The sequence below is a fragment of the Canis lupus genome, chromosome 27 (assembly GCF_003254725.2).
Source record: "Canis lupus dingo isolate Sandy chromosome 27, ASM325472v2, whole genome shotgun sequence".
Lineage (NCBI taxonomy): Eukaryota > Metazoa > Chordata > Mammalia > Carnivora > Canidae > Canis > Canis lupus.
Window position 1 is genome coordinate 42,056,797 of NC_064269.1, and position 23,865 is coordinate 42,080,661.

The window sequence follows — 23,865 nt, forward strand, 5'->3', positions numbered from 1 at the left end:
AGGGCTTATAGCAGGAGGCAAAAAAATTCAAATGCCCATGTCAGCATAAGAAATATAGTCACCAGTATTGGGACAGATGGTAGCTACACTTCTGGTGAACATAGCATAATGTATAAATCCCTAAGTAGTATACTTGAAACTATGTGTGTCAACTATACACAGGAAACAATAATATTGTAAATATTTGAAAGTTGCTAAGAGTAGATCATGGAAGTTCTCATCACAAGAAAAAAATTATAACCATGTGTGGTGATGGATGTTAACTAGACTTACTGTGATGCAATATATACATATCTTGCAATATATACATATATAAAATCATTGCAATATATACATATATATAAATCTTGCAATATATACATATATAAAATCTTGCAATATATACATATATAAAATCATTACATTGGGGCACCTGGGTGGCTCAGTCGATTAAGTGTCTAACTCTTGGTTTCGGCTCAGGTCACATCATGGGTCCTGAGATCCAGCCTCACATTGGGCTCTGCAGTAAGGGCAGAGTCTACTTGGGGAATTCTCTCCCTCTACTGCTCCCACCACTCACGTGTGCACATGCACTCTCTCTCAAATAAATAAATAAATCTTGGGGCGCCTAGGTGGCTCACTTGGTTAAGCATCTGCTTATGGCTCAGGTCACGGTCTCGAGATCCTGGGATTGAGTCCACATTGGGCTCCCTGCTCAGAGAAAGTCTGCTTCTCCCTCTGCCCCTCGTCCCCTCTCATGCTCGCTCGCTCTCACTCTCTCAAATAAATAAATAAGATCTTTAAAAATAAGTAGTTTTTAAAAACTAAAAAAAAAAAAAAAAAAGTCATTACATTGTACATCTGAAACTAATATGTCAATTATACCTTAATTAAAAAGAAAAAAAAAATGGCCAGCCCGGGTGGACCAGTAGTTTAGCGCCACATTCAGCCCAGGGCCTGATCCTGGAGACCTAGGATCAAGTCCCATGTCAGGCTCCCTGCCCGGAGCCTGCTTCTCCTTCTGCCTGTGTCTCTGCCACGCTCTCTCTCTCTCGCTCTGTGTCTCTCATTAATAAATAAAATCTTAAAAAAAAGAAACATGGGATGCCTGGGTGGCTCAGTACTTCAGTGTCTGCCTTTGGCTCTGCTTCTGTCTCTATCTCTCATGAATAAATAAAATCTGAAAAAAAAAAAAAAAAGGAAACAAACCTTAAAAAAAAACCTTAAACACCTGTCAGGCCAGGAAGACTATATATGAATAAAATAACACAGCAAATAGGTAGGTATATACGTTTGTGTTTGTACACCTATACATACATACACATACATATGTACATACATATGAAAGTTATACGTAATTGAAATATGTAATGGATTCTGAAGGTGGGAGAAAAAAATATACTATGTTACAAAATACTAAGTCAAATGCTTCTCAATCACATAGATAAAACCTCATGGGAAATGATGAGATTAATTCTAAATTAAGCAAAAGTTAAGACTTTGGAATCAAAGCAACAGCTAAGTCAGGTTATTTGATTCTTGCTTTCTTTTACTCAACAACACTTTGAGTGCCTACCTGCACTGGTCCCTCTGCTAGTGAGGATGTAGCAGAGAATAAGAGTTTGCAAATTGGTAGAGAAGGTTCATGTTGAACAAGCAGTAATAAGTATAATGTGTTAGTTACAAGAAGAAGCACAGGGTGCCATGGGGATGTGTACATAAGGTAGACTCTATCAATGGTCAGGAAAGACTTCTCCAATGGCATCAATTGATTAGATAAAGGACAAGGAAAGGGAAAGGAAGGCTCTTGGATGAAGAAAGATCACATGGTGCAGCAAAGGAATGACAGGGGGCTGTCATGGCTAGAACAGGGGAACAGGAGGGGGCCAGGACCACTAGAGGAGTCTGGGAGGAAAGGCTAACACATTAGGGCTTTATTCTGGATGCAATGGGTAGTCGTTAGAAGATTTGAAACAGGAAAACTACAGGATCTACTGAAGCTGTGTTTTAGGAAAACGAAAGAGCAGGTAAGAGAAGAAATGCGAAATCAGAGAAGGAGACAAACCGTAAGAGACTCTGAACTCTAGGAAGTAAACTAAGGATTGCTGGAGGCGAAGGGGTTGGGGGGATGGGGTAGCTGGGTGATGGGCATAAAGGAGGACGTGGTGGTGAAATGGGTGTTGTATGCAACTGATGAATAATAGAACTCTACCACTGAAACTAATGATACACTATATGTTAATTAATTGAATTTGAATATAAGAAAAATTTTTAAAGAAAAAAATAAAAAATAACCAAACTTGGCAATTCATAAATAATTAAAACTTGAATATACAGAGAAAAATGCAACCAGCAACAGAAGAGGAGGATTATAGAAATAGAAACAAGCTTCGGAAGGAAGATCATGAGCTCAGTGTTGGGTAAGTTTCAAGTGCCAGCAGGACACCCAGGAGATTAGGGAAAAGACTCAGAAAAAGAGTGCTTTACGAGAATGGCACATACGTAACAGATGGCTGCCAACTCCTGCCGGACATAGGCCTTTTCTACCAGGCCTTGGGCCTTGGTTGGGCTGACACCATGGTCATAAACTGTAAACTTGGTCCCCATGAGGTTGGATCTAGAATCGAGAGGACAAAGTTGCCATTAATGATCTATATTTTTTCTCCTACACAAATATAAATCTAGGACAGGTATGGAACAGAATGGAAGCCCTTCTGCCATTTTCCAAATATTCATCGCCACTGTTTCAAAGATCTCTCATTAACATAAGGAAGGGACGTAGATGCTCTGTGAACTTTTTTTTTTTTTTAAAGATTACAACATCATACATGCTCAGAGTAAAAAAAAATACAGATTGCTCTGAAACTACAGGAATAAAAGTATCAGAAAGAATAGGTCAGTGATACAAGGCTGCTCTCACCTGAGCTTGCCAATATAACTTTCCCCTTCACGAGATAAATCTGTTGGATCAGTGGAAATAAGGTAGTTAGATGTTTTGCTCTTTTTCCGCTTTCTACCCGCAAGAAGAAATATCTGGAAAAAAGAAAAAATGCCAGTCAAAAATGTCAAGAGAACCACCACAGTCCGTCCTACCTATTTACTTGGCAAATGTTTAGCAAGTGCCTATCATGTACCAAGCAGTCAATCTTTTGATCTTTTGTTTTTTAACAGGCTTAATTCACCTTAATTTTTCTTGTATATAAACTTCATGATGGCAACAGCATCTGGTGTGGGTCATTACAAGATGGTCAGTGAATGCCTGATAGGGGGCCTTGGTGAAAAGAGTCTCTTCCCAGAGTTGAGATGAGACAGCTGTAGGTCTTGTAGATGGCATCAAAAGTGGCCTTGGCGAAGTTGCCCAGGGTGGCTCTGCAGCCCCTGGCCCACGTGTAGCAGCCCACATGATACCAGTGCCCCTGGGGGTGGGGATGTGGTGCACCAGCACAGAGCTGCAGTGTCCAGTCACCTCACAAGTGATGATGTGGAGCTTTCCAGTCTTGTTCTCCCAGAGACCTTGCTGCACTGGGACTAGAGATCTTGGCCAGAATGATGGTCTTGCAGAAGTCAGTGGCTACCTCGTTGGAGCATTAACACCCAGACGCATGTGTCTGTTGTAATTCCCAATGGCAACAAATGCCTTGAACCCAGTCTGCCTGCCAGCATGGGTCTGCTTTTGCACAGGTATGATCTTCAAAACCTCATCCTGGAAGAACGATCCCAGGAATACCTCAAAGATCACAGATTCCCTGATGGGCAGACGGAAAAGATAGATCTCCTCTGGGGACCTGAACTTTATGTCCTTGACAAGACAACCCAAATTGGAGAGAGGCACCCACTCCTCATTCTTAGTCTTGCTGTCATGAGCTCCTTGGCCTTGACGGCTGAAGCCATGTGGCCTCCCATCCCAGTGCTTCCTCTGGCACCAGTGTCATCTGCCACTAGGTGTTTTCTTGGAGAAGACCAATCTTTGGAACTTCAATTCTTTTTTTAATCCTTATAATGCTTCTCAGAATTCACTATCAGGGTTTCCCTACTATACAGCTTTTCAAAATTCACTTAGCTGGATTCTCCATATATACTAGACCCCCTTACCCACCAGAGGCTGTGTCCCAAGACCCTTGGGGATGCCTAAAACCACAGATAGTACTGAACACTATACAAACTATGTTTTTTTCTGCACATACCTGGGGCAAAGTTTAAATTATAAATAAGGCATAGCAAGAGATTAGCAACAACACTAATAGGACAATTCTAACAATATACTATAATGAAAGTTGTATGAATGCAGTCTTTCTCTCTCAAAATATCTCACTGTACCATACTCCCCTTCTTCTCATGCTGCTGTGAGATGGTAAAATGCCTATGTGATAAGATGAAGAGAGGGGGCATTTGGCTACTATTGACCTGCCCAACCTATGTCAGAAGGAGGACCATCTGCTTCCAGACAGCAGTGACTGTAGGTGACTGAAACTGCAGAAGGCAAAAAATTGGACCGGGTGGATGGGAGGGGACTACTGCAACTATGTGCAATCTTATCCCTAAAACCTCCAGTGGCTTTTTCAAAAAAGCTTCATCCGAATTAGTGAGGAAGGGTCTTTCCAACTTCAGGAGACACAGGATGCTGACTACCCACTCTTCCCATTCTTTACCACAGCTGCTTTCTTCCTATTCCTTTTTGGATGTTGGTGTTTTAAACCCCTGTGGCTCCAGTGACATGAACACTGTCACACTTGTGTATCCTTCCCATACCCTACTGGACTTGGACAACAGGGAAGCAGGAGAATGGCAATAATTAAGAAAGGGACTGTGGAATCAAACAGATAGGGGTTTGACTCGGGTTCTGCCACTTAGCATGATTTGGGGCAGGTATGTCACTCCTCAAGCCCCAGCTACTCATCTCTAAAGCAGAGATAAGAAATCCTATCTTACAAGGTTGTGATTAGGATTGTAGAAGATTATATAGACACAAAGCACTAAGCACATGCCCAGTGCATCATAAACACTTAATAAATTAGAGGTTATAATAACGATATCAATCATCATCTCATTTCTATGCTCTTAAAATCATCAGCTTAGACCTGGTAGCAAAACAAAATACATTGTTCATTACCAAGTATTAAATTGCCTCAAATTTGGTTGAAAGTAAATTAGAATTTCTAGAGTGAGGAATAAGACATTTAACTTGCATATCCTTCTATATTTCCAATTCCTTCTATTCACTAAAACTTGCTCTTTCTTCCAGCGTCATGTTCTACCGTAATTAAAATAAAAACCAGAGAGCCCACAGTAACACCCTCCCTCCACCAAAAAATAGGATAGAGGTGCAAATGATTACATTAAATTATTATTTTCCATTTTCTTATATTCTTTTTCTTTGGAGTAGAGTAGATTTTACCTGAGACTATGAGCTCTTTGAAGATAGAACACAGCAACTGGGAATTAATGAATACAGTCTGCTTCCAGCCAACTTGCTCCAATGCCAGTGTTATTCTCCTATCCTAAGACCTTTCAACAATCTATTCCCACAATATTCTTCCCTTCTATCTCAAGATCTGTCTTAAGAATCAATTCTCAGGACATCTGGGTGGCTCAGCAGTTGAGTGTCTGCTCAGGGTGTGATCCTGGAGTTCTGGGATCGAGTCCCACATCGGGCTCCCTACATGGAGCCTGCTTCTCCCTCTGCCTGTGTGTGTCTTTGCCTCTCTCTCTGTGTCTCTCATGAGTAAATAAATAAAATCTCTTAAAAAAAAAAAAAGAACCAATTCTCATACCTTCCGATTTTCATCCTTTTCCAAGTGCATATAGTAAGTGGGGAAGAGACCCCTGTCCATTCCTTTTTTATCCCTGGTTATCCGACACTTTACTGTAATACCCCGAGGGGCAGGACTATATGCAAAGTCCTCTAAATTCTCCACTTCTCCCAGCTGGTTATCAGTTTGTTGGGATGCAGAACCAGAAGCTCCTGTATCCTGAAAGAACAGTCATACATGAGCAATAGGAGGTTGGATCAGATAACGTACTCTCCTCAAGAAACAATTAATGGACAAAATAATTTAGTGATTTACTCCTAGTCTCTAGTCTCCTGACAAAACAAGGGGAAACTCTGAGAAGTTAAATAAGTATATGAATATCGGAAATAATGAAGGAGCTAAGTACAAAAGTGGGATATAACTCCACTAATAGCTGGCTTGAGATGCAGGAAATTAGGGAGGTCATGAACCTCAAGACTAAATTTGACCTTAAATCTTTTGAAGGAACCTTCATTCAGTAATCATGTTTAAATACTAGACATACATTTGGGAAATAGTTAAATTAGTTCCAAAGGAAGAAGTTTCAGAACTACATACTGTGGTTGATTTCTGGCTAGAAGCAGAATTGGGTCTCTCTGCCACTGAATATGGTGAATGACATAGTTTTTTTCCTTCTTCCTCCCCATCGGTCTCCTCTTCATCAAAGTTCAAACTACCTGAGATACCTGGCAGAAAGGAAGAACTGTCAAAAACTGCCAACATTGGTTTAAAAAATAAATCATCGATCCAAATATAATTTTAATTTTCTTGCTTAACACATTCCAGCTATTCTGACTTAAAACATAGCTACTTCATCCAAATTTTGACAATTCTTTCTTCATATTCTCACTCAGATCTATCCCTTGTTTTCCCTTTCCATAAAGAATTAATATCCAGAATAGAAAAAGCACTTCGGCAACACACATTCAACAACAACAAAACAAACAACCCAATTCAGAAGTGGGTAAAGGACATGAATAGACATTTCTTCAAAGAAGACATATAAATGGCCAATAAGCACACGAAAAGATGCTCAACAGCACTATTCATTAGGGAAATGCAAATGCAAATAAAAAAAATAGAAAATAAGTACTGGCAAAGATGCAGAGAAATTGGAACTCTTGTGCAATGTAAAATAGGGCAATCACTGTGGAAAACAGTATGGTGGTTCCCAAAATATTTAAGATTTTTTATTTATTTATTTATGATAGTCACACAGAGGGAGACAGAGAGGCAGAGACACAGGCAGAGAGAGAAGCAGGCTCCATGCACCGGGAGCCCGACGTGGGATTCGATCCCGGGGCCCCAGGATTGTGCCCTGGGCCAAAGGCAGGCGCCAAACCGCTGCGCCACCCAGGGATCCCAATTCCCAAAATATTTAAAGATAGAATTACCACATGTGGTAATTCTATTTCTGGGTATGTAACAAGAGAATTGAAAGCACAGACTCAAACAGATACTTATATACCAATGTTCACAGCAACATTATTCACAATATCCAAAAGGTGGAAACAAGCCATGTATCTATCAACTGATGAACAGATAACACATGGTAGCCTGTGTCAGAATTCCATTCCTTTTTATTTATTTTTCTTTTTTTTTTCCATTCCTTTTTAATATACAGTTCTGGAAATGGATCGTGGCAATACTTGCATAACAATGTGAATGTACTTAATGTCACTGAACTGTACACTTAAAAATGACAAGTTTTATGTTATGTATATTTTACCACAATTTAAAAAAATTCAATGATCTATTGTTCTCTACATCAGTTACTTTTTTGTTTTCCAGCATTTTGTTCATCTCTAGTCTAACTAATTAGAGTTGGGAATGTTTGAAATGCTATTACCTTGGATTTATGAAGTACTTTTTATTAAAAAAAAAATTAAAAACTATTTGATTGGGCACCTGGGTGGCTCAGTGCTTGAACATCTGCCTTTGGCTCAGGTCATGATCCTGGCAGGATCAAGTCCCACATCAGGCTCCCCACGGGGGGAAAAACCCTATCTCATTAAAAACTATTTTCTCATTTTATCCTCACATTTTTAAAAAAGATTTTATTTACTTATTCATGAGAGACACACAGAGAGAGGCAGAGACAAAGGCAGAGAGAGAAGCAGGCTCCATGCAGGGAGCCCGATGTGGAACTCGGGCTATCTTATTTATCTATTCATCAATCAATGGACACTTGGGCTGCTTCCATATCTTGGCTATCATAAATAATGCTGTTTTAAACATAGGGGTGCATGAATCCCCTTTGAACTAGTATTTCTATATTCTTTGGGTAAATAGTAGTGTGATTGCTATATCATAGGGTAGTTCTTGTTTTAACTTTTTGAGGAACCTCTACACTGTTTACCCTTTCTTATTGATGTGATGTATTATGTGGATTGATTTGCAAATATTGAACTGCCCTTGCAACCCACTTGAGCACGGTGAATTATTTTTTTTAATGTATTGTTGGATGATTCAATTTGCAAGTATTTTGTTGGGGATCTTTGCATCTATGTTCATCATCAGAGATATTGGCCTATAGTTCTCTTTTTTTGTGGTATCTTTATCTGGTTTTGGTATCAGGGTAATGGTGTCTCACAGAATGAAACTGGAAGTTTTCCTTCCTCTTCTATTTTTTGGGATAGTTTGAGAAAAATAGGTATTAATTCTTTAAATGTTTGGTAGAAGTCACCTGTGAAGCTATCTGGTCCTGGACTTTTGTTTGTTGGGAGTTTTTGATTACTGATTCTGATAACTGATTTTTGGGGATACTTATTTTCTGGTAATTGGTCTGCTCAAATTTTCTATTTCTTCCTGTTTCCATTTTAGTAGGTTATATTTCCTGGGAATTTATCCATTTCTTCCAGGTTGTCCAATTTGGTTGGCATATAGTTTTTCATAATATCCTCTTATAACTGTATTTCTGTGCTGTTGGCTATTTCTCCTCTCTCATTTGTAATTTTATTTGAACCACTTTTTTTTCTTGATAAGTCTGGCTAAAGGTTTATCAACTTTATTGATTTTTTTCAAAGTATCAGCTCCTAGTTTCATAGATCTGTTCTATGTTTTGTTTTGTTTTTTTTTCTCCTTTAATCTATTATTTCCTTCCTTCTGCTGGTTTTAGGGATTTTTGTTATTGTTGTTTTTCTAGCTCCTTTAGGTATAAGGTTAGGTAGCATATTTGAGGTTTTTCTTGCTTCTTAAAGTAGGCCTGCATTGCCAGAAACTTCCCACTTAGATTTGTTTTTGCTGCATCCCAAAGGCTTTTGAACCACTTGTGTTTTCATTTTCATTTCTTTCCATGTACTTTTTAATTTCTTCTTTCATTTCCTGGTTGACCACTCCATTGTTTAGTACCATGTTATTTAACTTTCAGGTATTTGTGGTCTTTCCAGAGATTTTCTTTTTCTTGTAGTTGACTTGTAGTTTCATAGTGCTATAGTCAGAAAAGATGCATGGTAGGACTTCGATCCTTTTGAATTTGTTAAGGCTTGTTTCGTGGTGTAATATGTGATGCATTCTGGAAAATGTTCCATGTGCATTTGAAAAGAATGTGCATTCTGCTGTTTTAGGATGGGATGTTCTGAATATACCTGTGAAATCCATCTGGTCCACTTTGTCATTCAAAGCCACTTTCCTTCTTGATTTTGTGTTTGGATGATCTCTCCATTGATGTAAGGAGTGTTAAAGTCCCCTATTATTATTGTATTATTTTCAATTAGTTCTTTTATGTTTGTTATTAACTGTTTTTTTTAAAAGATTTTATTTATTTAATCATGAAAGGCACAGAGAGGCAGAGACATAGGCAGAGGGAGAAGCAGGCTCCCTGTGGGGAGCCTGATTGTGGGACTTGATACCCGGACTCCAGATCACTACCTGAGTCGAAGGCAGACGCTCAACCACTGAGCCACCCAGGTGCCCCTGTTTTAACTGTTTTGTGTATTTGGGTGCTAACATGTTGGGTGCATTAATATTTACAGTCATTATATCTTCTTGTTGGATTGTCTCCTTTATGATTATATAGTGTCCTTCTTTGTCTCTTGTTACAGTCTTTGTTTTAAAGTCTAATTTGTCTGATACAAGTGTTGCTACTCTGGCTTTTTTTTGACATCCACTTGCATGATAAATTTTCTCCATTCCCTCACTTTCAATCTGTAGGTGTCTTCTGGTCTAAAATGAGTCTGTTGTAGGCATATGGGTGGGTCTCATGTTGTTGTTTTTTTTTTTTTTAATTTTTTAATTTATTTATGATAGTCACAGAGAGAGAGAGAGGCAGAGACACAGGCAGAGGGAGAAGCAGGCTCCATGCACCGGGAGCCTGACGTGGGATTCGATCCCGGGTCCCCAGGATCGCGCCCTGGGCCAAAGGCAGGCGCCAAACCGCTGAGCCACCCAGGGATCCCCTCATGTTGTTTCTTTATCCATTCCATCACCCTAGGTCTTTGGTTTGGATTGTAAATTTTGTAAAATTGTAAATTTTGTCCATTTACATTCAGACTAATTATTGATAGATATGTATTTATGCTATTTTATTACTTGTTTAGTGGTTGTTTCTGAAGATTTTTCTCTGATTCTTGTCTTTGTTTCATGGTTTGTTGGTTTTCTTTAGTGATATATTCAGATTTCTTTCTCTTTATTCTTTTTTTTTTTTCATTTTTTTTTTAATTTTTTTATTTATTCATGATAATCACAGAGAGAGAGACAGAGGCAGAGACACAGGCAGAGGGAGAAGCAGGCTCCATGCACCAGGAGCCCAATGTGGGATTCGATCCCGGGTCTCCAGGATCGCGCCCTGGGCCAAAGACAGGCGCCAAACCGCTGCGCCACCCAGGGATCCCTCTTTCTCTTTATTCTTTGCATATTTATTAGTGGTTTTTGACTTGTGGTTCCCATTAGGTTTGCATATAACATCTGCATATAGTGATCTGTATTAAGTTTATGGTCATTTAAGTTTGAAACCATTCTTTATTCCTCTCCTCCCTACATTTAGGTATACGGTATCATATTTTATATCCTTTTATTTTGTGAGTTCCTTTATTTTTTACAGAAATATTCATTTTTACTGCTTTTGTGTTTCCTATCTTCACACTGTCATTTTTGGTCTTTTCTTTCCATTCCAGACCCTCCTTTAATGTTTCTTGCAAGTCTGGTTTAATGGTCACAACTCCTTTAGTTTTTGTTTGTCTGGAAACGCTTTATCTCTCCTTCTATTCTGAAAGACAGTCTTGCTAAACAGAGTATTCTTGGCTACAGGTTTTTCCCATTCAGCATTTTCAATGCCACTCCTTTCAGGCTTAGAAAGTTTCTGCTGAAAAATCTGCTAAACATTCTTATGGGGTTTCCTTTGTATTGTCTTCTTTTGACTTGCTGCTTTGTTTGTTTATTTGTTTGTTTATTTATTTATGTGAGTGTATAGGGGGAGGGGCAGAGGGAGAGAGAGTCTCTAGAGGACTCTCTGCACTGAGTGTAGAGCTTGACATGGGGCTTGATCTCATGACTCCAAGATCATGACCTGAGCCAAAATCAAGAGCTGGCCACTCAACTGACAGCACAACCCAGGTGCCCCTGCCTTGCTGCTTTTAATATTTCTTCTTAAACACTATATTTTGACATTTTAATTACAATATGTCTTGGGTGTGGATCTGTTCTGTGCCTCCTCGATACAGATATTTGTTTCTTTTCTCAGATTAGGGAACTTTTCAGCAATTATTTCCTCAAATAAATTCTCTTGCCCCTTTTCTCTCTTTTTGTGACTCCTATAATACACATGTTATTGTGTTTGATGGAGTCACTGAGTTGCCAAAGTCTATTCTAGTGTTCCAAAATTCTTTTTCTCTCTTTTGTTCAGCTTGATTATTTTCCATTACTCTGTCTCTGACGTCGTTAATTTGTTCCTCTGCTTCTTCTAGCCTGCTGTTCATTCCATCAAGCATGTTTCTCATTTTGTCTATTGAGCCCTTTTTCTCTGCTGTTATTCCTTATCTCTGTATTAATGGTCTCACTGATGTCCTCCACTCTTTTCTCAACCCGTGAATATCCTCATGATCATTGTTTTAAATCCTCCATCAGGCATGTTACTTATACCTGTTTCACTTAGATCTCTGGCTATGGCCTTGTCCTGTTCTTTCATTTGGGACAAATTCCTCTGTCTTCTCACTTTGTCTCTCAGTGCCTGTTTCTCTGTGTTAGAAAAGTCAGCTGTGTCTTCTGTTCTTGAAGGTAATGGCTTTATCAAGAAGATATGTTACAGTGCCCTGCAGTATAGTGTCCCGTTTCTCAAGGCCTGGTGTTTCCAGGAATGTCTCCAATATGTGCTGCATGTGCTCTGCAATTGTGTCCTGTCTGCTTTATCCTTCAGGAGAGTCATCTGCAGAGGTTCTCTTTGCCTGTTATTGGCAGTGTTTAGTCCCTGGCCTGAATGTGGCATGTTTTAATTAGGTCTGCTCTGGTCTGTTTGTGAAATGAGACCTGTTACCACTGCCAATGGAACTGGGGCCTCACGCTTCCAGGTCAGGAGACAAAACATGGGCAGGGGTTTGGCCTGGGGGAGGGATTTGGAGAGGGGACTACCCACTTCAGGGACTGAGGCATGCATAACTAGGAAGGGTGAGCAGATCCAAGGGTGGAGTGGGGCTTGGTGTAAGCAAGTTAGGTAGTGAGTGTCAGTGTTGCACTGGTTCTCACAGGTGGCTATGTGCCTATGCTAAGGAGCAGGGGAGGGAAATGGCACCTGCCAGTTTCTTTGTTCCTGGAGGGGTGTCTCCATGAATGCTCTCTCTCTGGGAAATGCTCCAAGATGAGCAACTAACCTTCCCACTGTGTGCCCTGGGCACTCTTCAGATCGTTTCTACGCTGTATGTGCAAAGGTCGTTTGCCTGCCTTTTCTCTAGGAACTGCGCGGCGCCCTCCAAGCTCTCCTTGAGCAAAGCCCACTGACCTTCAGAACACCAAGCTTTAAGCCCCGATGCTCGCAAGAACTCATGAAATCCAGCCCCTCTCACTTTCCAAGCCAATTGCTATAGGGACTCTAGTACTATATGTGCACTCCCCTGCGTGAGTCTGTCTCTTGCCCTTCTCCATGACTGCACCTCCCTCCCTACCACAGCAGCCCTGATCCACTTTTCTCCCAAACCACGTCTCCATGCTTCCTGCCTTCTTCAATGCGGCCTCTTCTCTACCTTTAGTTGTGGAGTATGTTCTGCCAGTCTTCAGGTCAACAGGGTATTCAGGATGATTTGCTAGTTATGTAGTTGTACTCGTAGGGCGAGGTGAATCCAGGGTCCTCCTACTCTGTTGCCATCTTCACCTCCTACACCCACTGTCCACTTTAAACTATAATAAAGCTATTATTTAAAAAATTCTTTGTTTTTTTTTCTTTTGCTTTCTATGTTAACAGAAAAAAATGTTAACCTTCTGTGCTTTTGTAGCAAAAAGGCATAAAACTTCACAATCATGTGGATATTTTCACTTAGTACTGTTTGCAAATGCCATTTTTATACAAAGAACTCAGCTTATGTGAATATATGTCTTAAGATGGAAATCAAAGATTTCTCCCAAACTTGTAGAAAAAACAAATCGGACCCACTTAAGGGACATAATCTACCAAACTGCTACATTGTAGATCTTAATCATAGGTTCCTGTTACTCTTCAAGTAAAGTCCAAATTTCCAGTATGGCCTATATTTGACTATATAATCAGAGCCTACTTATCCCTCCAGGCTCCCCTCTCTAATCCATCTTTTTACCTCATCCCCTCACACTGTGTGCTCCAGCCATTCTGAACTGGCGAGCTCCTCCTCCTGTATCAGGCTCTAGCTTGGATATCACTTTCTCTGGAAAGCTTTCCAAACCTTCAGCTCTAGATTAGGTACCTCTCTTGACACTCTCGTCTATTTAAGTATGTGATTCTTCCATTAGAGTAAACACTTCAGGAGTGCTGGAACCCACTGTAGCCTAAGTGCCTATAACTCCCCAATATATAGTACAGCCTCAGTACCTAGTGAATTTGTTTGAAAGTATATCTGTTCTGCATTCTGTGGTAGAATCTCCCGATTCACACATCCCAGGACCTACAATGCCGGCCTATTACAAAGCAGGCACCCAATAAATACTTATTCATGACTGGATTTCAGTCTTCTCATCTGAAAAGGGAACACTTAATTCCTTCCCACTATAAAATTATTTTTCTTTTTAAAAAATATTTTACTTATTTATTCATGAGAGACACAGAGAGAGAGGCAGAGACATAGACAGAGGGAGAAGCAGGCTCCCTGCGGGAAGCCTGATGCGAGAATTGATCCCCGCACCAGGGATCACACCCTGAGCCAAAGGCAGACGCTCAACCACTGAGCCACTCAGGTGTCCCAAAATTATTTTTCTAAGAAGGAAAGAAAACTACAAGAGATCCCTAAAATACATAGGAATATCTGTGGAAATGATAACTCCAACTGGCAGAAAGTAAGCTCTAGTGAAAAAAGTATTAGCTTAAGTATATTTTGATATAATGTGTGTTTCTGTTCAGCCACTACTTATCTTTCCCCTTATCACTAGATCAATATAAACTGTGAAATGGAGGCCAAGTAGGGGTGTTGACTGGCAACTTTGTCAAAAGAAGGGAGTGGGAACTAAAAATGTCAAAAAGAAATAGCCACATATAGTAACTAATGTTGCTGATAATTTATATGTAATTATCTTATTTTTCTCAGGCAACAGAGTAAATACTACCATAGTTGACAATGGTCAATTCTCAGATGTCAAAGATGCCTAATCTGTCTCACCTCTGTAAAGCCATAAGCCACATTTCAAGCAATTTTGAATCATCTAGATTGTTAACTGACAATGAAAGAAAGGAAAAGAAAAGATTATACACGGCTAAGATGATTAACTGCCTTACAATCATTACCAATCCTCACCATGTTTTTGGAGAATCTCCTGGAGATCTGGCTTGGACACAGTATCCAAAGTGCCTTCTCCATCAACACTTCCTTCGGTATCCTCTTCCACAGCAGAAGAGTCTACTGAGACAACATGAAGTTTGGTTTCCAAATCTTGAGCATCTGGCTTCAAGAAGGCAGCTGGACCATCAATGCCTAGGGTCCAAAAGAAAGGAAAAAAGAGGAAAGTATTATCTGTTATTTGGCTGGGTGGTTCTGGTGTATATGATTAGAATTAAGAACCAAAAAGCATTTCACTTCTTCCTTAATATCCACATGGACATTTGTCAATAGAGGAACTCAGGACTGGTGTTCATTTTATTAACATGTTCTGACTGTTACCAAATAAAATGTACTTGATGTTATACTTTAGAAACCAAAGAATGAGATCATGAAAACAAAGTAGGCCCCTCAAAGTTCAGATCCTGTCCAAGTCCACAGCTCACCACTTCATGTGGTCCAATGAGTCCTATCTATTGGAAGAATGGGTGCTCTCTACTACTCTTGGCATCATGGCTTACTCTGTCATGATGCAACAATCAAGACTGTATGTTCCTCAAATAGGCCCTTCTGGACTAATTCATTTGGCAATGAAAACAACAGTTTTAGGATGGACACATACTGCAAGGTACCTTCCACTGATCAAACCGTTGCTTTTATTTTAACTCAAAGACCCAGAAGATTTACGAAGGTACCTAGTAATGATGCTAATATTGTCCCTCTGGTCCATCTGAGAATCTTCCTGCCTTCTGCTAGGTTTTTGAAAACTGTACCCTAGTGGGCAGGGATGCTGCCTAAACACACACCATGTAGGATGACCTCGTTCTGTGGGGTATGAGGTTCCACCAAAGGAGTTTGCTCCTCGCTACCTCTTGGCTTTGATCGACGTAGCCTGGCTTCTGGATTTGGTTGTACCATGAGCGGCTCAAGGCGCTTTTTTCTCTGCTTCTTCTCCAGCAGGGCTCTCTAGGGAAAAAAATGTGATGTTATGACATCACAGGAGAGTTATGACAAGACCTAGCTGCTTCACACATTTACATTTTTTCACTAATCCTCACAAACCTCTTATAAACTAATTTATCATGCTTGAGACATGGGAAAATTGAGGCAAGAGAAGGACAAGGATTCACTCATTTTGTTTAATAAATATTTACCAAAAACCTTAAAAAATCTATTTAAAATGATACAAATGCATTTCTAGCCAAGCTGAGTCCATGATCCAAGTTATTTAAAATATTTACAGTATCATATTATTATTCGAGGATGGTCACAAGTTTATATAAAAACGTATGCATAGGAGAAAAGATGAAGAAATACAGTAATGGTGATTACTTCGGGTGGTAGGATATGGATTTTTCCCCCTTTTTCTAGTTTTCTATATTTTTCCTAAATTTTCTTACTTTTATAATGGAGAGAAAAATAAAACTTATTATCCTCTAAACCTCAAATTATTTTCCATTTTAATCGGCTACAGAGTAGTAAGTTTTGCTTTCTTGCTCATTTTTACATAATGAGAAATCAAACAAATCTGGGCCAAGGATAAAAAGGGAAATAAATTACATTCCAAATAGAAGGCAATTACTCTGTGGCTAAAAGTGACACAGAGAATATGTAACAAGGAAAGTCAGGGGAAAAAGCATGAGGACTATGAGAAAAAAGTCCAACAACATGAAAAGGAAAGTACTAGTATATATATTATTTTTAAGCTTTGGCAATTAAGAGCTTATAATACCTGGAAATTATTATGGATCTGGAATATTTCAGAATAGGAAAAGTGCCAAGCCCCAACCTAAAAAATTAAGCCATGATTTTATTTATTTATTTTTAAATATTTCTTTTTTTTTTTTAAAGATTTTATTTATTTATTCATGAGAGACACAGAGAGAGAGGCAGAGACACAGGCAGAGGAAGAAGCAGGCTCCATGCAGGGAGCCCAATGTGGGACTCATTGGATCTCCAGGATCACGCCCTGGGCCGAAGGCAGGCACCAAACCACTGAGCCACCCAGGGATCTCAAGCCATGATTTTAAAGCAAAGATATTATAACTTATTTTATTGTTTCTTAGGCAAAAATCTATTTACTTTTTTTCATTCAACTGCTTTTAAAAAGTGCTACTAGAAAGAAGAGTTACTCAAGGGGTGAGACTATCCATAAGAAAGGAAGTATGTTTTTCCTCAACTGGGCTGATGAAAGCTTGTGAATAAATTCAGAGGACACAGAAGAAACAGAACTATTCTTTACCCAACCTTGTGAATAAGAAAAAAGACTAGGGAGATAAGGTAATGTGCCCAAATGGACTAATCTGTCAAGAAAGAATAAAGGTCAGAGGAAGCTAGGAAGAATAATTGACATTTCTGAGATTTTTGAAACTCATGAATTAATATGAATAGACAGATCTTAATGTAATAGGAACACTAAATATGTAGCGGCCATAATGAACTTCTCCCTGCAGAACTTGCTGATATGGTTCTTCCAGCAACTGAGAAGTCTCACATAGGGGATATGCTGAAGAGATGGGAAATATGAAACACAGAGGCATAAGAAACTGCCAAATCTGCTCTATGTGGCCAGTTATCTAGCCTCATATAGTCTCATACCCAGCAATAACCAAGGAAGCACAACCACAGGCCATGGCTAATCCATTTTGTTAACATCTGTAAAGAAAAAATGTTCTATGGAAAAGGGGACAACTGGGGTGCCAGGCTGACACAGTTGGTTAAGCACCCGATTCTTGATTTCAGCTTAAGTCATGATCTCAGAGTTGTGAGATGGAGACCCACGTCAGGCTCCATGCGGAGCCAGCTTAAGATTCTCTTTCTCCCTCTCCCTCTGCCCTTCCCTCACTCACACTCTCTCCCCCCTTCCCTCTTTCTCTCTCTCTCTCTAAAAAAAGGAAGGAAGGAAGGAAGGAAGGAAGGAAGGAAGGAAGGAAGGAAAGAAGGAAGGAAGGAAAGAAAGAAAGGAAGAAAGAGAAAGAAAGAAAGAAAGAAAGAAAGAAGAAAGAAAGAAAGAAAGAAAGAAAGAAAGAAAAAGAAAGAAAGAAAAAGAAAAGAAAGAAGGAAGGAAGGAAGGAAGGAAGGAAGGAAGGAAGGAAGGAAGGAAGGAAGAAAGAAAGAAAGAAAGAAAGAAAGAAAGAAAGAAAGAAGAAAGAAGAAAAGAAAGAAAAAAAGAAAAGAAAAGAAAAGAAAAGAAAGAAAAGAAAAGAAAAGAAAAGAAAAGAAAAGAAAAGAAAAAAAAAAGAAAAGAGAAAAGAAAAGAGGTATTCTGTTTGTGGTCCAGAAAGGGGGAGCCAAAGAACAAGAATTTGGCAGAGTTTATCCAACCTGTCCAAAAACAGAGAAACGCTAAATCTATTATCTATTTACTGGGAGAGCTTCCTTTCTTTGTGGACAAGAAACTATATAAGGCATCTTCATGGTCTTGATGAAATGGCCCTTGGGACTACTAATTTCATTTCCTCAGATTCCCTGCTTACCCATCAGCCTTCTAATAGTCAATTGACTTCTTAGATACCATATTCCTGAGAATAGGGAATCATGACCAGCAGAGATGAATATATACTGGAAAATATACTGTAAAGCTGGAGCTCTCATTGTAAATTAATAATAAATATACTGTATTTAATTAACAAATTAATAAAAAATTTATATTTTTAATTAATAAAAAATATACTGTAAAGCTGGAGCTCTCATTGCAAATTAATAAATTGGTATCCAGTTTTGTAACTGACTGTTGTCAATTTCACTAGTGTGGGTTTGTGCCACAAAGGACCTGGTTACAGGGCAAGCCCAGGTGGCTCAGTGGTTTAGCACTGCCTTCAGCCCGGGGCCTGATCCTGGAGACCTGGGATCGAGTCCCACGTCGGGCTCCCTGCATGGGGCCTGCTTCTCCCCCTGCCTGTGTCTGTGCCTGTCTCTCTCTCTGTGTGTGTCTCTCATAAATAAATAAATAAAATATTTTTTTAAAAAAGACCTGGTTACATTTAGGTTCACTGACAAAACCAGGTTTTTAGACCTATAAAGGGCAAACTAGATTCTCAGTCATAGTGATCCTATGAATGTATCTGGTGAAGCCTTTCTCTTATTTAGATCAACAACTTGAAGGAAAAAAGGAAACAAACAACTGTAGATTTGAACTGTGAACCCCAGGACTATTGGTACTACATTACAGCACTAAATATATCCCACTCTTGTCCAAGTTTGTAAATAAAAAGAAAAAATCATAAAATACCTACATGTGGGCAAATTGCCGTGTTGACAAAAAGTGTCACCTGGTTTAGCATTCTAGTCATCCTCATATGGTTTGGATGAGGCGTTAATTGAGCTTCAATGCAACAATGACAATTCATATTTCATTTATGTTTTACATTCCCTAAGAAGCGGTCAATGAGGCTTCATAAACCACATTTTTAAAAAAGATTTATTTATTCATGAGAGATACACAGAGAGAGAAGCAGAGACACAGGCAGAGGGAGAAGAAGCAGGCTCCTTGCAGGGAGCCCAATGTGGGACTTAATCCCGGATTCTGAGATCACACCCTGAGCCAAAGGCAGACTCTCAACCACTGAGCCACCCAGGCATCCCCATAAACCACATTAAAGGACAGGCAGTCAGGAAGAGAGCCACACGTGACTGTCTGATGCCCTCAATGCAATTAAAATATGTTGCTTTCAGGATGTTAAGAGTTGCATAGACCTTTAAATTTCCCAATTCCCTTGGAAATCAAACAGTAACTCAAAGACTCCATTTTCTCCAGAATGTGGTGGTACATTCTATTATCAATCCCCGGGAGCAAAATACTGAATGGTAATTCCAAAATAAGTGAGGAAATAAAGGAGATTAGATGGCATTCCAACAAAGAGCTTCATTTTATAAAATAATAAAGGTCAGGAAAGCCTCAAATTAATGAGATTCTGACATCACTGACAGCCAATTTTCCACAAAAACTCTGTAGAGCTGGTGGGCTAGTTATAGTCTGACACTCCTGGAATAGACTGGACGACCAGCAAGATCAGAATGGTTGCCTGCGTCTAACAGTGGCTAAAAATAACTAGTCTTCCTGGCACACAAAGTGAGATCATAAGAAGACAAGACTAAAATCTTTAAATCACAGTTCTTAAAATATTAGTTCAGTACACCAATGACCACCTCTCTTAGAGGTACCAATAGATGGACAACCTGACCCAAAAAGACCATTGCCCAGCAGGTGGCATAAATGTTCTCCATCTAATGTGCATCTGTGTCTAAGAACATCACTGGATTTGTCTAGAAATCTTTACAATCTGGAGCCAGCTAAGGTGTCCACATACCATGAAAAAATGAGTACCCTAGTGAAACTAGTAAAAATAAAAGCAAAGTATACCCACTGAGAAAAAGTAGTTTTTCAATAAATGGTGCTGGGACAACTGGTTGTCCACATGCAAAAGAATGAAGTTGGAACCTCATCTCACAGCATATATAAAAATAACTCAAAACAGGGCAGCCCGGGTGGCTCAGCAGTTTAGTGCTGCCTTCAGCCCAGGGCCTGATCCTGGAGACCCAGGGCCGAGTCCCACTTTGGGCTCCCTGCATGGAGCCTGCTTCTCCCTCTGCCTGTGTCTCTGCCTCTCTCTGTGTCTCTATGAATAAATAAATAAAATCTTTAAAAAAAATAACTCAAAACAAGTACAGGAAGTATAAGACTCTTATAAGAAAACAAAACACAGGAGCAAGTCTTTATAACCTTGGGTAGCAATGGTTTCTTAGGTATGACACCAAAAATACAAGGGACAAAAGAAAAAATAAAACTATGCTGAAAATGATACCATCAAGAAAGTGAAAAGACAACCCACAGTATTGAAGAAAATATTCACAAATAATATTTCTGATAAAGAACTTGGATCTACACAGAATAAAAAACTCTTACAATTTAACAACAAAAAGACCCAACTTAAAAATGAGTTTTCTCTATTTCTCCATGCCTCCAAGAGGACATCCAAAGAGCCACTTAGTACATTTTAATGCTCCACATCATTAGTCATTAGGGAAATGCAAATCAAGACTACAGTGAGATACCACTTCATACCCACTAAAATGTCTATAATCAAAGACAGACAATAATAAGTGTTGGAAAGGATGTGGAGAAATAAGGCACCAGCGGCTCCAGTTTATATGGCTAGTGGGTATATGTACAATGGTTTGATGGCATTGGAAAACAGTCTGGCAGCTCCCTAACATGTGAAACAGAGTTACCATATGACCCAGCACCAGCAACTCCATCCCTATTACCCAAGGTAGAGTAGGTATGCCTTGGAATTCCTATATGGAGATATAACAGCCAAGAGCAATGAAAACATGTCTGCATAGAAACTTACACACAGGGATCCCTGGGTGGCGCAGCGGTTTGGCGCCTGCCTTTGGCCCAGGGCGCGATCCTGGAGACCCGGGATCGAATACCACATCGGGCTCCCGGTGCATGGAGCCTGCTTCTCCCTCTGCCTATGTCTCTGCCTCTCTCTCTCTCTCTCTCTATCATAAATAAATAAAAATTAAAAAAAAAAAAAAAAAGAAACTTACACACAAATGTTCAGAGCAGTATTACTGGTAATAGCCAAAGAGTGAAAACAACCCAAATGTCCATCAATTGATGAATGGATAACGAAACATGGTGTAGCCACAACTCAGAATGTTATTTAACAATAAAAAGCCCTGAAGCATCGACAGAGGTGACAGCATGTATGAACTTCTTCTTAAGTCAGAGAAGCCAGACACAAACCATCACATGTTATGATTCCATTCGATATGAGGTCTAAAAGCCATTTGTGCACTTTAACCCGGTGTACGTTTACAGTATTGTGAATTCGATCTCAATAAAGTTGTTCAAAAACCTGTACAGGACAAAAAATAGCCACGTGTAAGTAATCTGTAAATCTAGGATTTTTTTTCTTTTTTTTTTAAAGGTTTTATTTATTTGAGACAGAGAGAGAGAGAGAGAGAGAGGCGGAGACACAGGCAGAGGGAGAAGCAGGCTCCATGCAGGGAGCCCGACGTGGGACTCGATCCTGAGGCTCCAGGATCACGCCCTGGGCTGAAGGCGGCGCTAAACTGCTGAGCCACCCAGGCTGCCCCTACCCAAGGATTTTTAAACATTAAATCCTAAGATTATACTGTCAGGGGAATAAAGACAATATGAAAGAAACTAACTTACTTAGTATTACAGAAACCTGGACGATAAAAGAGTAAGTTAAGAGAAGGGAAATGGTCTATGTGGAAATAAGGTAAGACAAAACTTGGAGCAGGAGTCACCTTGTGTGTCTAGTACCATCCAAGGCAGGGAGCAGCTTGGTCAGATACTCACCTAGCTCATTCCATCCACAGGTGTATCCCTTTAGTAGAGGTGAATTAATTATACAATCACATAGTGATAGTTACCATAAATATCATTTTACAAACTCCACTTGCTCTGATTTCAAGCTCACCAGGCCACTTTTTCATTGTAAACTTCCCACAGACTTATCTGATAGGATTGTCATGATCAGCTGATTCTGGTATATAGTTCATCAGAAATTAGCAAATTAATCCCCTGGCTTAGATTCCTCACTTATGATATTGGTTAGTACAAACCAGTCCTCATGAAACTAACAAATGTTGCTGCTCTTAGCAAACTATTTCTCATCCTACAAAGTTCATGACCAATGACTCTCAACCACTGGGACATTCCCAAAATAGGACCCCTAAAAGATTAATCTACTGTATACTTGGGGCAGAGGTGGGCAGACTCAGGTTCCCTAGCCCTTCCCACCTCCCCTGACAATCACAGCCACTGTCATATCTGGGAGTGCACAGTCCTCCTCAGGTAGGTTGGTATGCCCTGGACTAGGAGCCTTCCACTAAGATCCTACCAGTCTCTGAGGCCCAGATTGAGCAGCAACCCTAGACTTCTTCAGTGTACCCCCATCTCAACTCTAACTTCCATACTCTCAGATCCTCACATTCTATTATGTTATCCAGTCTGACCTCATGCACAGAGTTTAAGAATCTTACCTAAAATCACACAGCTAACTGGGGCACCTGAGTGGCCCAACGGTTGAGTGCTACCTTTGGCTCAGGTTGTGATCCCGGGATCCTGGGATCGAGTCCTTGCATCAGGCTCCCCACAGGGACCCTGCTTTTCCCTCTGCCTATGTCTCTGCCTCTCTGTCTCTCATGAATAAATAAATAAAATCTTAAAAAAAAAATCATACAGCTAAGTATTGGCAGAGTAAAAATCGGAACCAAAAACCAGTCTTTAGATTCTCAGCCCAATATGTTATTCATTCTGTTAGTGCTGCCTTTGTTACAGGCCATTTGAAAGCTCAGCTTGCATTTGTGGAAATTCCCTTACATCCTGCTGAGCAACCAACCTTCTTTTGCCCAAGGCAGCACCTTAGGCCCTTACAGTATTCTCATAGGCTATTTAACACCAATATTTATACATCAGGTCTGAAGGTTTTTTTGAAAGAATTCCTATAAAATGTTTATCTTTGTATTCATTGACTATCTCTGCAAAGATATGTTAGAAGTCAGTGACAGTCTCTGGGGGCTCCTGGGGGCTCAGTCAGATAAACATCTGACTCTTGGTTTTGCCTCAGGTCATGATCTCAGGGTCACGGGAACAAGCCCCATGCTGGGCTCTTGTACTCTGCGTGGAGCCTGCTTAAGATTCTCTCCCTCTTCCTCTGCCCTATCACACACACACACACACACACACAAGAATAAAAAGTCAATGACAGTCTTCAGTAAAGAACTAAGCTAAGCAGAGAGGGAGAGACTTCATGAAATATCTTTTCAGTATTATTGGAATCCTTCCCATATGCTTTTATTGTGCATATAAAAACATAATTTTTTAAAAGTTGTGCCATAAAAAAAAAGGCTGACAAAATCCCAACCTGTATACCATACACATATCACATGAAGCATTCTTACTGAAAAGAATAAAAATTAGAGGGACACCTGGGTGGCTCAGCAGCTAAACATCTGCCTTTGGCTCAGGGCGTGATCCCAGGTCTGGGGATTCAATTCCGCATCCAGCTCCCTGTGAGGAGCCTACTTCTCCCTCAGCCTATGTCTCTGCCTCTCTCTGTGTGTCTCTCATGAAAAATTAAAATCTTATAAAAAAAAAAAAGAATAAAAATTAGAAAATATCTGGGCCA

General features: G+C 39.8%; 1 protein-coding gene across 10 annotated transcripts in view; it reads right to left on the reverse strand.

The window, feature by feature from the left end:
* Window positions 1-23,865, reverse strand: part of TULP3 (TUB like protein 3) — a 65,953-nt gene that overhangs the window by 5,426 nt on the left and 36,662 nt on the right. For 4 of the 10 annotated variants that reach the window (XR_007406315.1, XM_025461815.3, XM_049102342.1 and 1 more), the window contains exons 3-8: window positions 15,502-15,661; window positions 14,675-14,851; window positions 6,327-6,454; window positions 5,751-5,948; window positions 2,900-3,012; window positions 2,482-2,596 (exon numbers count right to left, since the gene is read on the reverse strand). Coding sequence is in view for 9 of the 10 variants with exons in the window: in XM_025461815.3 (XP_025317600.1) it covers window positions 2,482-2,596; window positions 2,900-3,012; window positions 5,751-5,948; window positions 6,327-6,454; window positions 14,675-14,851; window positions 15,502-15,661 (891 nt within the window). In the remaining variant the exon portion in view is untranslated. Of the gene's footprint in view, window positions 1-2,481; window positions 2,597-2,899; window positions 3,013-5,750; window positions 5,949-6,326; window positions 6,455-14,674; window positions 14,852-15,501; window positions 15,662-21,250; window positions 21,378-21,449; window positions 21,562-23,865 lie in introns of those variants that run through there. The other 6 variants (XM_025461818.3, XM_049102340.1, XM_035706805.2 and 3 more) reach the window with 6 other exon arrangements.